This window comes from Mustela lutreola, chromosome 15 (assembly GCF_030435805.1).
Source record: "Mustela lutreola isolate mMusLut2 chromosome 15, mMusLut2.pri, whole genome shotgun sequence".
NCBI classification, from domain to species: Eukaryota; Metazoa; Chordata; class Mammalia; order Carnivora; family Mustelidae; genus Mustela; species Mustela lutreola.
Window position 1 is genome coordinate 49,794,922 of NC_081304.1, and position 11,937 is coordinate 49,806,858.

The 11,937-nt window shown below is 49.2% G+C and overlaps 1 protein-coding gene across 2 annotated transcripts in view; it reads left to right on the forward strand.

Annotated features, from left to right (window-relative positions):
• Positions 1 to 10,369, forward strand: part of DHRS7B (dehydrogenase/reductase 7B) — a 58,943-nt gene extending 48,574 nt beyond the window's left edge. For both annotated transcript variants that reach the window (XM_059147916.1, XM_059147918.1), the window contains exons 4-7: positions 2,886 to 3,102; positions 3,697 to 3,789; positions 7,148 to 7,300; positions 9,169 to 10,369. In XM_059147916.1, coding sequence (XP_059003899.1) covers positions 2,886 to 3,102; positions 3,697 to 3,789; positions 7,148 to 7,300; positions 9,169 to 9,374 — 669 coding nt within the window. In that variant the 3' untranslated portion in view covers positions 9,375 to 10,369. The remainder of the gene's footprint in view (positions 1 to 2,885; positions 3,103 to 3,696; positions 3,790 to 7,147; positions 7,301 to 9,168) is intronic.
• Positions 10,370 to 11,937: the final 1,568 nt, after the last annotated feature.

Genomic DNA, 11,937 nt, shown 5'->3' on the forward strand with positions numbered 1-11,937 from the left:
ATGTAGTATAAACAGAACTTCTTTACTGGGAAACCAAAAATTAGTTTGGCTGGCTTAAATGAGATATTTGCTATACTGTGGTGGTGTGAAACCAAACCTGCAGTGTCTCTGAGGTATGCCTGCATGTAATGTCCTTTTTTGTCTCTCATAACCTTTTCTGATGTAAAGCCTATTTTGTATGATACTAATACAGCCACTCCAGCTCTCTGTTGGTTATTATTTACATGGAATAACCTTTTGTCATCCTTTCACTTTCAACCCAATTGTATCTTTGGATCTAAAGTGCGTCTCTTAAAGACAGCATATAGTTGGATTTTTTAAAAAAGATTCTAGCTATTGGGGTGCCTGGGTGGCTCAGTGGGTTAAAGCCTCTGCCTTCGGCTCAGGTCATGATCTCAGGGTCCTGGGATTGAGTCCCGCATCGGGCTCTCTGCTCAGCGGGGAGCCTGCTTCCTCCTCTCTCTCTGCCTGCCTCTCTGCCGACTTGTGATCTCTGTCTGTCAAATAAATAAATAAAATATAAAAAAAAAATTCTAGCTATCAAGTGGTGTTCTGATAAGAAAGTTTAAATTGTTTATATTTAAAATAATTACTAGTAAGGAGGAACTTCTTCCATTTTGCTATTTGTTTTCTGTATGCTTTATAGCTTTTTTGGACCCTCAATTCCTGCATTACTGTCTTGTGTGCTTAGTTGATTTTTTAAAAAATGATTTTATTTATTTATTTGACAGAGATCACAAGTAGGCAGAGAGAGAGAGAGAGAGGAAGGGAAGCAGGCTCCTGCTGAGCAGAGAGTCCGGTGGGAAGCTCGATCCCAGGACCCCGGAATCATGACCTGAGCCCAAGGCAGAGGCTTTAACCCACTGAGCCACCCAGGTGCCCCACTGTGTTAGAGTAGTTCTCTCTTGATGTTTTCAGGATTCTCTCTCTCTCTCTTATCTTTTGAGAGTTTTATTACAACATGTCTTCATGTGGGCATCTAAATTTATCCAACTTGGTGTTAAGCTTCTTAGATGTGTAGATTCATGTATTTCATAAAGTTGAGACGTTTTCAGCAATTATTTCTTCAGATATTCTTTCCACCCCTCTCTCTGTCTCTTCTCCTTCTCAGATTCCCACAGTGTGTTTATTGATCCGCTCGATGGGGGGTCCCCACACGTGCCTGTAGGCTCTGTTTGCTTTGCCTCATTCTTTTTTCTTGTTCTCAGACTCAGTAACTTCAGGCATCCACTCTTCGGTTCCACTGATTTGCTCTTCTGCTTGCTCAAATGTGGTTTTGGGAACCAAATGCTTGGGGCTGAGGACGGGCGTCAGTCGGCACTTTGGACTCCAGAAAAAAACAAAATACAAAGAGGTTTAAAAGATGGTGGATGGTCAGAAAAGTGAACACTTCTAAGAAGTAAAGCTAAATGAAGAATGGAACTTTGCTGGGCGCAGAGCAGCATTTTCCATTTCAGAAGTTGTACTTTGAGCTTCAGAATTTTTTTTTTTTTAAAAGATTTATTTATTTATTTATTTATTTGACAGAGAAGGGGAGGGAGAGAAAGAGATCATAAGTAGGCAGAGAGGCAGGCAGACAGAGAGGGAGATGTGGGGCTTGATCCGAGGACCCTGGGATCATGACCTGAGCTAAAGGCAGAGGCTTAACCCACTGAGCCACCCAGGTGCCCCTCCAGAATTTTTTTTATAATTTCAATTTATTTGATGGCATTTCTTTAATGATACTCATTTTGTTTATACATGAATTTTCTGCCTTTCTCCGTGTCTTCCTTTAGCACTTTGAGGATCTTTTAAGACAATTTGTTTTAAAAATCTTTGTCTTATAAGTCCATTGTCTGGGCTTCCTCAGGTATGTTTTCTGGGGATTTATTTATATTTTTGAATATCAAAACAACATGTGTTAACTCTTATAAATCTACTGGAAACCATTTTAGCCAGTGGTGATTAAAATAATGCACCTTGCCTCCATGCCGCACCTCAGTGATCCACCACCAGAACACAAACCTGGTTTTTAGAAGACAAGGTCTTTATTGCCTACTTTTGCTCCCTCCTGCTGCCCCAAGAAGTGTGGCTTGTCTTTCCTACAGCTGCCTACCACAGGGATGTAGGGATGGAGGATGGAAACCTACCGCCAAGGCGATGGCTAGAATTGACCAAAATTATTTATAATTTGCCAACCAGGCACTGCTTTAGAAGCTGCAGGGATTCAGATAGACTCCAGAGTTCCAGAATTTTCAGAGAGTTTCTGCCAGTACAACGTCCAGGTGGAAAGAGATTCTTGGCACTTCCTACTCTGCCGTCTTCTCTGATTTCACATCCCCACCCCTCCTTTTAATCTCTTATTAAACTCACATCCACTGGGAAGCCCTCTAAGTTAGATGGCTCAGTTATTCATTTCTCTGGCATCTTATACTTCTTCATGATATGCTTCACAGCTACAGAATTTGTCTTCCTCACTAGACAGGATGCTTCTGGAAGACAGGAACGGTGTTTGTCTTGCTTTCTTCCCTGTCCCCAGTCCCTGGCACATAGGAGATATATAACAAAATGTTTCATGAACAAATGAACAAAAAGGACAGTCTGAGAAGGACGGCTCCCATCAGGAAGGGCACTGTTTAATGTCGTGATGATATACAGCACGGTGCTGGCACAAGGCATTGAGGGGAGCCTGGCTCTAGTAGCATTTTCAGTTCAGGGGAGAAGTTGCCCAGGTGAGATGTGAGTACCAGAGGCAAGAACCTCCAGGCCACATTTCTTTGGAGGAAGAGGTACTAGAGCCCGTGCCGTGCCATGCCCAGGCCACTTCCAGCGCTCTGAGAAGCAGGGACATGTGGCTCACATGCCTGTCACTCTGAAGGTGCATTAGGTTTCTGTCATTTGACCAGGTGCAGACACACAAGCCTTACACAGTGACCTTTGACCTCACGGACCCTGGGGCCATTGTCACCGCGACAGCCGAGATCCTGCAGTGCTTCGGCCACGTGGACGTGCTCATCAACAATGCGGGCATCAGCTACCGAGGCACCATCGTGGACACCACCACGGACGTGGATAAGAAAGTCATGGAGACAAACTACTTTGGCCCAATTGCTCTAACGAAGGGTAACAGTCCTGAAGTCAAAGGGAAAAGAGCACTGCATGTTGGCACTCTTTTTACTTTACTTGATTTCTTTTTAGCTAAATGTTGCCTAACTCCATCTATTTTACCCCGGAATGGGTGTTGTCATTACAGCTTGGGTGTTTGTTTTCTCCAGGCTTTCGTTTGCATTTGCTTGATCTGCTTTTCAGCCTTAAATCAAGATGTTCTCCTCAGGGACAGCTTATTTGTACAGCATCACATCCATTTCCTTTTCATGGTGTTTGGAAGCCCAGGCAGACTGGGGACATTTTTGTGCCTTGTCACAGATACCACTCACGGGGAGAGGCTCTCCCTAGAGAGGGGGACCGAGCCGACCCTTCCTAGTGACTAGGTGTCTGCTTGCCTGCCTCCTTGCCCCCTTCCTGCTCCTTCCCGATGGCTGTCTGCTGGGTGCCAGAGGCCTGAGAGTTCCCACCGGTGTGCCGCTCCCCGTGAGAAGCTTTTCCTGTTCACCTCCCTGGCTCTGACTGCATATGATAAGTGAGGTCGCCTCTTGTCCCCGTTAGCTGCAGTGACCAGAAGGGTACTCTGCTAAAACCTCTGCTGTCTTTCTTTAGCACTCTTGCCCTCCATGATCAAAAGGCGACAAGGCCATGTTGTGGCGATCAGCAGCATCCAGGGCAAAATCAGCATTCCTTTCCGATCAGCATGTGAGTACTCTCTTCTCCTTCCCCCAACTGTTTTTCCTTATTGTCTTCTCATGATTATAAAGATAGCACATTTAGTATGCAGAATTCAGACATGTAAGAAATACTCAATGCAGAGTGTGAGGGGGGCTTGATCACAATGTGTTCTGCTGAGTGGAATGTCTGGGTTCCAGCTCTGCTCCTTACCTGCTCTATGTGACCTTGTGCAAAGGTGCCCACTTCTCTGTACCCCAGTCTTTATCTGTAAAAGGAGGCCGGAGCAGTCCCAGCCTCGGAGGGCCACTGGGAGACTGTGGCAGTCTGCGAGGGTCGTGCGTGCAGGGCTGGAGTGCACCCACATGTACGTACCATGCATGTGTCGGCCACTAGCCCATTACTGGGTTTTGCCATGGACACATAGCATGTCCACGTGATCACTCTGCAGCAGATGTCTCCCAGCTGCTCTCCTGTGATCAAATACTCAGACGCGGGATTACAGTATACATACTTTTCGTGCCTTGCTTATTCCACTCGCTGATACAACTTTCCACATCAACATATGCAATTCACTTGATCCTTTCAAGTGGGTCTGTAGTAGTGCATTGAATAGATGTGACGTGAGTCATTTAGACATTTTCCTGGACACAGGAAGATTGCTTTTCCTTCAGTTCTTGACCAGTAGCAATGATGTGCTACCTAGGATATCCTTAAATATTTCCACCTCTGGCTACTCGTGGAAGGGTCTCCAAAAAGTGGAAATAGTAAGTAGGACCAAAAAAAATGAAACTGCCGCATTGACTTCCAGTTCCCACTCTCACCTCCGTGTGCGAGTGACTGCGCCAGAAGTTTGAGATCTCATTTCTCCCATCTGCCTGCCATCATATTGTGCCAGCAAGCAGACGGAGCCTGGGCTTGTGTTGACAGATTTTAAAGGCGATTTCCCAGACTGCCCCAGTAGCTCTGTTCTTTGCTCCGCCCTCTGCTAGACGGACCTGTGGCAGCCTCCTCTGCTTTCACTGCCTCTAAGCGCCGGCCTCACCCAAAGGCAGCTGCAGAATTGGCAGCGAGGGAAGAGAGAGCAGAGCTGGGTCAGCACTTTGGAAGGACGGTAGCAGACATCCAGCTGGATGACACGGCGTGGCTGATCTGGAACTGTCACAAAGACCTCCTCTTCCTCTGCTCTGCCTCATGGTTCTAGTTGCATGTCCTTGGGCGAGTAGCTTAACTCCTCTGACCCCCGTTTCCTTGCTTGCGAAGAGACTGATGGCCCCCACACACGTTCCACAGAGCAGCGTTAAAGGTGAAATGAGACATCTGGAGACGGAAAGTCCTTTATGAATCGGGAAGCACTCTGGCCATATTTGTTCCTGTGGTGGTGATTTCCCTGTTTGCCGGCATTCTGTTTCAGCTCTGACCGCACAGGACAGCTATTGAAGGCAGCTCAACGGTTCAGGAATAAACAGAATCACCAGTGATAAAGCAAGTGAGGTGAAATGTTAGTCATAGATAAATCAGGGTGAAGGCTATACAAGTGCTCTTTGTACGAAATTACTTCCACCTTAACTTTGATTTATCTCTGATCTGGGCACTTGGTAACAAGCAGACTTGAGTATGGCAGTGCACCTGGGCATGTTGGTTAATCCTGGTGAGCAACAGTCTTCTCATCTGTGAAATGGGAGAGCAGCTCACCCCGCCTCCCACTGCTGTCGTGAGGACCAAAGAAGATGACCCAGGTGGCACTTTGAGCCCCGTTGCCCTGCAGTTCGGCAGGGCTCCCTGTTGCCGGCCATGGTGACAGTGTAGGTTGCTCAGCCTGCCTGAGGACCTACGCCTGAGACTCCATGAGACCTGGCATCAGGGTGCAGCCTTCTATTTTGGGGGGCCCCCAGGATGACTCTTGTCTGTCCTCAGGCCCTGGCCTGCACCCCTGGGATCACAGCTGGTAGGAGACGCTCTCTCTACCTGCCTACCCACAAACTACACTTCCAGCCCCCAGCAGCCTGGCCCAGAGCGAAGCTGCTGGCCCCCAGAAGGTGCTGCAGTGAGTTCCAACTCTGGAATTTCTCATGGGACTCGCTGGGACACTTCCTTGCTTCTTCCCTGTTTTCTTGGCTGATGGATTGCCCCTTTCCTAACACTAGAATGTTTAGAAGTCTGAATTGGAGGAAACTTATTTTCAGTGGAGATGCTGTGTGTTTTCCAAGAATGTCATTGTCGGGTCACTGTGTCCCCACGCAGAGTGCTGTCAGCATGTTTGGAGCCGTGGCTCCTAGGGAGCAAGCTCAGTAGCTCTTCCTGACAGAGAGCCACTCCACAGAAGTTCATCAAACAAAATACATAAGAAAGTGGGGCATGGATTTCAGACACACACTCCTTTGCCTGCAGGGACGCTCCCTGGTAGCGCTGCTTCAGTGACAAAACCTGGAAGCCACCCACGCAAGCCGGGGTGGCTTCTGTGGTCCTGGACCAGTGGAAGGGTGGCGGGCCTGCGTGGGGGGCGCCGAGACCGATCGCTCTGCACCACTGCATGAAGAGAGCTACTTGCAGGAATAATGTAGACAATGTGAGCTCAAAAAAATTCTTTAAGTGTCAAATCATATATATGTATATAGGATATGTAGAAGATAAGTCCTGCGACACCAATAGCACAGGTGACCTCTGGAGAATGGAACTGGAGGACGGAAGGAAGACCTTCACTTTTTACTTCATGTCCTCTGTCCCGTGTGAATGTTTTACCTATTAGGCATTAAAGTTTTTTTTTGTTTTTTGATTCTTTTAACTCTTAACATTAGAATAATTGCAGATTTCAGGGCACCTAGGTGACTCAGTTGGTTGAATGTCTGACTTGTGTTTTCTGCTCAGGTTGTGACCTCAGTCCGTGCTCAGCGGGGAGTCTGCTTGAAATTCTCTCCCTCGCCTTCTGCCCTCTCGCACTCTCTTTAAAATAAATAAATACATCTTAAAAAAAAAAAAAAAGGATTTCAGATTTAAGAAAAGTGTCAGGAACAGTACAAAGAACTCCTGTGTTCCCTTCACACAGATTCCCTAGTTGTTAACATTTGACCATATTCGCTTTGTCCTAGTTTGCGTGTGTTGTGTGTGTATGCACATACATGTGTATATAAAATTTCCAATTTTTTTCCCTAGACCTCTTGAAAGAAGGCTGGAGACATGACATTCCTTTACTCTACACAGTTCAGGGTATTTCCTGAGAACAAGAATACAATGTGCTTCCCTAACTCAGGAAATGTACACTGCTATAATACTATAATCTAAAATTGTAATATCAGTTTTTAAGGAAAAGAGAATGAATGGGAATGAGTCTGTGGGCCTGTTCCACGCCCTCTCCCTCACCTGTGTGTCTGGCCATGAACCTTTGCAGATGCGGCTTCCAAACACGCAACCCAGGCCTTCTTTGACTGTCTTCGTGCCGAGATGGAGCAGTATGAGATCGAGGTGACAGTCATCAGCCCTGGCTACATCCACACCAACCTGTCTCTCAATGCTGTCACTGCTGATGGGTCCACATATGGAGGTGAGGCCCTACTTTCATTTTCTTCCATGAAAAGCTGTTGGTTGGCCACAGTGAGATGTGCTGCTTTTTTTCCATTTGGGATGTAATTTTTAAAACCCCAGACCTTGCTGTGTGGGTATTGGTTATGCATACCGCTGCTCAGTGGTCACTAGCATGGGCCGTCTGCAGCCTGAGCTCACCGTTGCAGCTGTCGGAACAGGGTGCCTGGTGGCCAGGACTTTGAGTCCTTTGAAGGTCTTAGAAGCCCAAGCTTCCAAATTAAAGTCAACGAAAGTAAAACTAAAGTGGATTAACTTGATGGAAAGTATGGCTTGCTCAACCCAAAAGATTCCCTGCCCAGTGTGCTTGAGAAATGACTGATCTCAGGGTGCTCAAAGGAAAGAGTGCAGCTTTCTGGGGTGAGGCTGGGTGCGCCGGTTTCAGTCCCCGTCTTGCTTCAGCCGGAGACACGGTAAGCTGACACGCAGTCAGCACCGGTGGGCTGGACAGCCTGGCCTCAGCACGCGGGCTCCGGAGGCTTCCCCAGCCCACTGACCCACCCGTGCTGTTGATGCGGGGGTCAGCTCTGCTCCCTCTTGAGAAGTGACCTGCTGTGTCCTGCCTCTGTGGAGGTGCCCTCTTGGGCTTGTGCTCTGGTGTTCAGCAGCGGCCTGCAGGTTGTGTACCACCCCCGGCCAGACTGGAACCAGACTGGATAGTGGCTCTCTCAGCAAGTCAGCAGGAGCCAAACAGAAGCACCAAGCCAGGGGCACCTGGGTGGCTCAGTGAGTTAAGCCTCTGCCTTCGGCTCAGGTCATGATCTCAGGCTCCTGGGATCAAGCCCCACATCGGGATCTCTGCTCAGCAGGGAGCCTGCTTTCCCCCCTCTCTCTGTCTGCCTACTGTGATCTCTCTCTCTCTGTCAAATAAATAAATAAAATCTTAAAAAAAAAAAAAAAGAAAAAGAAAAGAAAAAAGAAAAAAAGAAGCACCAAGCCAGAGAGGTTCATACTTACTTATACTTGGGAGAATCTTTTTTTAACAATTCCCTCTGTGGCATTTAAAAGTAAATAACAATCAGAAACCTGTTCTGTGTTAATGGAAACACAGGGAGAGCAGATACTGGGGAGGAAGCTCATGCAGTTTACACGGCTCATTGATGGTTGCAAATGGCCTGTGCTGGTGGCCTTTCCTCTCCACCTGCCAGCTGGTTCTATTTTGTGGGCAAAATTGTCAGATTATAAGGAAAGGAGGAACATTAGTTGGTGTTAACCAGCCTCACACCTCACAAACCCTGCACCTCTCTGTTACCACCTCAAACAAACCAAGGCTTTCTTCCTGGTCCTTGTCCAGGTAACATAGGACGTGGGGAACTGTGACATCTGTTCCTGAGTCACTTCATTCTCACTGTGGGGGGGGTAGTATAGTCTCCTCCCATCCCCCACCTGGCAGACCTCAAGCCAAGCCACTCAAGACCTACTCAGGGCCACACTAGCCCTCGTTGTCGGTTCCAATAGACAATTCCCAAGGTGGAATCAGTGTGTGTGAAGGCTCACGCTTTGGGACCCCATCCCGGCTGGCCTTTGGTCTTTGACACAGACCACCGGTTCCCAAGCACTGAGGAGGCCCGTTTACCTCATTCCACGTCTCTCCCACACTCCGCCTCTCCCCGCTCGTACACATGGAACCGCAGACGGCTTCGTCACTTCTGTGAGTACAGGACAGTTGTGGATGGAGGCGCCCCACCCGCCTCCTGGCAGATGGCAGGGGGAGCTTCGTGGTGGGAAATTCAGCAAACCTAGCTGACACTGGTCATTGTCCACTCAAGTCCTTGGGAGAGGAACTTCTGCTTTATAGTTCATGTCTTTGTTTTGTTTTGTTTATTTTAGTCATGGACAAGAGCACGGCCCAGGGCCGAAGCCCTGCAGAGGTGGCCCGAGATGTCCTGGCTGCTGTGGGGAAGAAGAAGAAAGATGTGATCCTGGGCGACCTATTGCCGTCCTTGGCCATTTATCTGCGAACTCTGGCTCCTGGGCTCTTCTTCAGCCTCATGGCCTCCAGGGCCAGAAAGGAGCGCAAGTCCAAGACCTCCTAGTCATGCATCTGAGCTGGGGAGGGAGAGGTGGGGAGCAGCACCTACCCGGGGCGGCGGCCTGCCTGGGCACAGCTGCATTCGTAGACACCTTCCTGGGTACTCGTCGTACGGGTGGGAAAGAGGGAGCACACACTTCTCCCGAAGCTCCCTGGCTAGCCCCTGCCAATAGAATGAGAACCCAGAAGGACAGCCACCTGCTCAGGGCTGAGGGGTGCATCTGAAGGAATAAGTGTGGAGCTGGCTTTGGGCTAAGACTCTGAAATAAATGAACGGTTAAGGGCTGTAGTCCTCAAGGGCCAAAAGCACTGTACCTCCTTTGAATTCCAGCCTGAGCCAGCTCCTCAAGAGTGTTTCAGCCTTGAAGACGGAAAACATCTTGACATCACCTGACCCGCTTCTCTCATTTGACTGATCTGGATCACAAACTGATGGTTTTGGCAGAGTCCCCCGCAGTACTCAAGGGAGCAGGCTGTGGTTTGAAGACGCCGTTGTCTGTTTCCATTTCCAGGGTCCTACAGGACATCGTCCAGCGCAACAAACGGGCTTCTGTTTGTTCTGTCTTTCCATGTAGCCCAAGTGATGCTGACTTTAGTACCTAAAAGCCATTCCCCAGTTTCCCTGTGAACTCTCCCCGGAAGCCGTGTAGACCAGGCCCCACTCCCATCAGATGAGTTTACTAAGGACACAGCAGCCAAAAGGGAGAGGAAACCCCCGCATGGTCCCACAGATGCTCTAGGGAGTCAGACTCCGAAGCCCGGCTGGCTGGGGGTTTCTAAGGCTGCAGCCGGCCCCAGCAAGAGCGGCGCTTTGTTAGCTGTGCCTGAGGGGTGCCTACTTCCACCTGATTTATTTAAAAATACGTGGTTGAGGTTGAGTAAATCCACTTCATAGCTGATGTTTAGGATGAAGCTTTACCTATTATTGAGGCTGAAAATGGAAATGGTGGCTGTTCTGTATGGTTTTCCCAACTTGGAATAAAAATGTCCTAGCATGTCCTAGTGGCATCTTGCGCCATCTCCTAACTCTGACCCTGTTGCGCTTGTATTTTAAACAGCTGTCCCTGAAATTAAAACGGCCAAAGCCAGCCTATGGTTAGTGTCTGAGGCTCTTCAGATTCCTGGGAACAGGAGGACAAGGAGTGCAGCGTTAGATCTGGTGGTCGTCCCCAGTTCCCAGCACAGCCTGCACATTCCAGGGACCCGTGGTTGGAATGTGGATAAGGACATACGGGTTGGCTCTTCATTTACTACATACACCATCTACCTCCCTCGTAACATAGAGGAGAAGGACCTCACTGTTCAGCCTGTTTGCACATCATGGGAGTGAGCGCCAGGGAAGAGCCGGCCCGTGACAGCCGTAGTGGCTACTCTGAAGCCTACTCTGAAACTGACTAAAACTGTCAAGTGCATAGCGGGTCCTCAGGAAGGGGCAGCGACAAGAGGCAACTGGGCCTCTAAATGGGGACGAGAGAACATCTGTCCTTGGACACAGTTGATGAGCACTTTCACTGGGGCCCGGATCCAGGTGCTGTCCTTTCTTGTTAAACAAAATGGGCAGCAACTGGAGACCGATGTGACCTGCTGTCCTCTAAAGGACACGTGCTGAGCAGCCACATGGTGCGTCATCAGAACATGGCACCAAGTCCGCTGCTGGGTGGCTGCCTTGGGGGCCACTGGGACAGCGGTGGAGTCCACCAAGCCCCAGGCCAGGCGCGGGTCAGTACGCAGAGCCTGGAGCAGACACGAGGGGTCTCTCAACCTACACACGACACCTGAGCCAGATCCCAAACCACTGAAGTTTATTTACCTTGCATTTTTTACAGACTCACACTTTCTTAAACTTACTTTAGAAACTTTATTTTCTACCGTATAAGTAGTAAATGCAGCATAACCAACCGTTAAAATCTGGCAACTTCCAGCTGGCTGGCAGAGGCTGGGTGTGAGGTCCAGCTGGTCCTGAGGAGGTTGGCACTATCAGAGAGGTATGAAAGATGCGCTTGCACCACACAGATGCTTTTTGGCCTCAGAAATCAGGGAGACGGCTAATTAGGGCTGGTGACCTCAGTGCTCCTTAAAGTCCACGTGGCCATCTTGGGCCTCCTGTCATGCCGGGCAGGCAAAGGTGGGGCTTACTGGGCCTGCTGGAGTGGGAGCTCTCTGGACTGGGAGGGCAGCCACAGCCCTTCCCTAAGGGCGAGCGTCCCCCCTCTCCAACACTGTGCGCTGGCCAGGACCCACTCTTGCTTTCAAAGCAGTGTTTGGATACATCTGCCACCAGGGGCAGTGGTGGTTCTGCTGTTCCAGATTCTCTGTTCTGTCCTCAAGGGTTTCTTTTCCCCATTTCTCTCCTCCATGGAGTGGGGGTAGGTCAGAAAGCTGCACTTGGATGGGTTCTGCCTGCAGATATAGTTCAAAGGCACCTCGTGCTTTGCTCCGTAGGCCTCCTTGGAGCTTTCCCCAGTCCCAGCACAGAAGCAGGCGCACTTGTGCTGTGAGCCCACACCCGAGTTGGGAAAGCATAGCCGAGTGAGTTTCCAGACAGCAGCGCTGCACATCTGGCCACT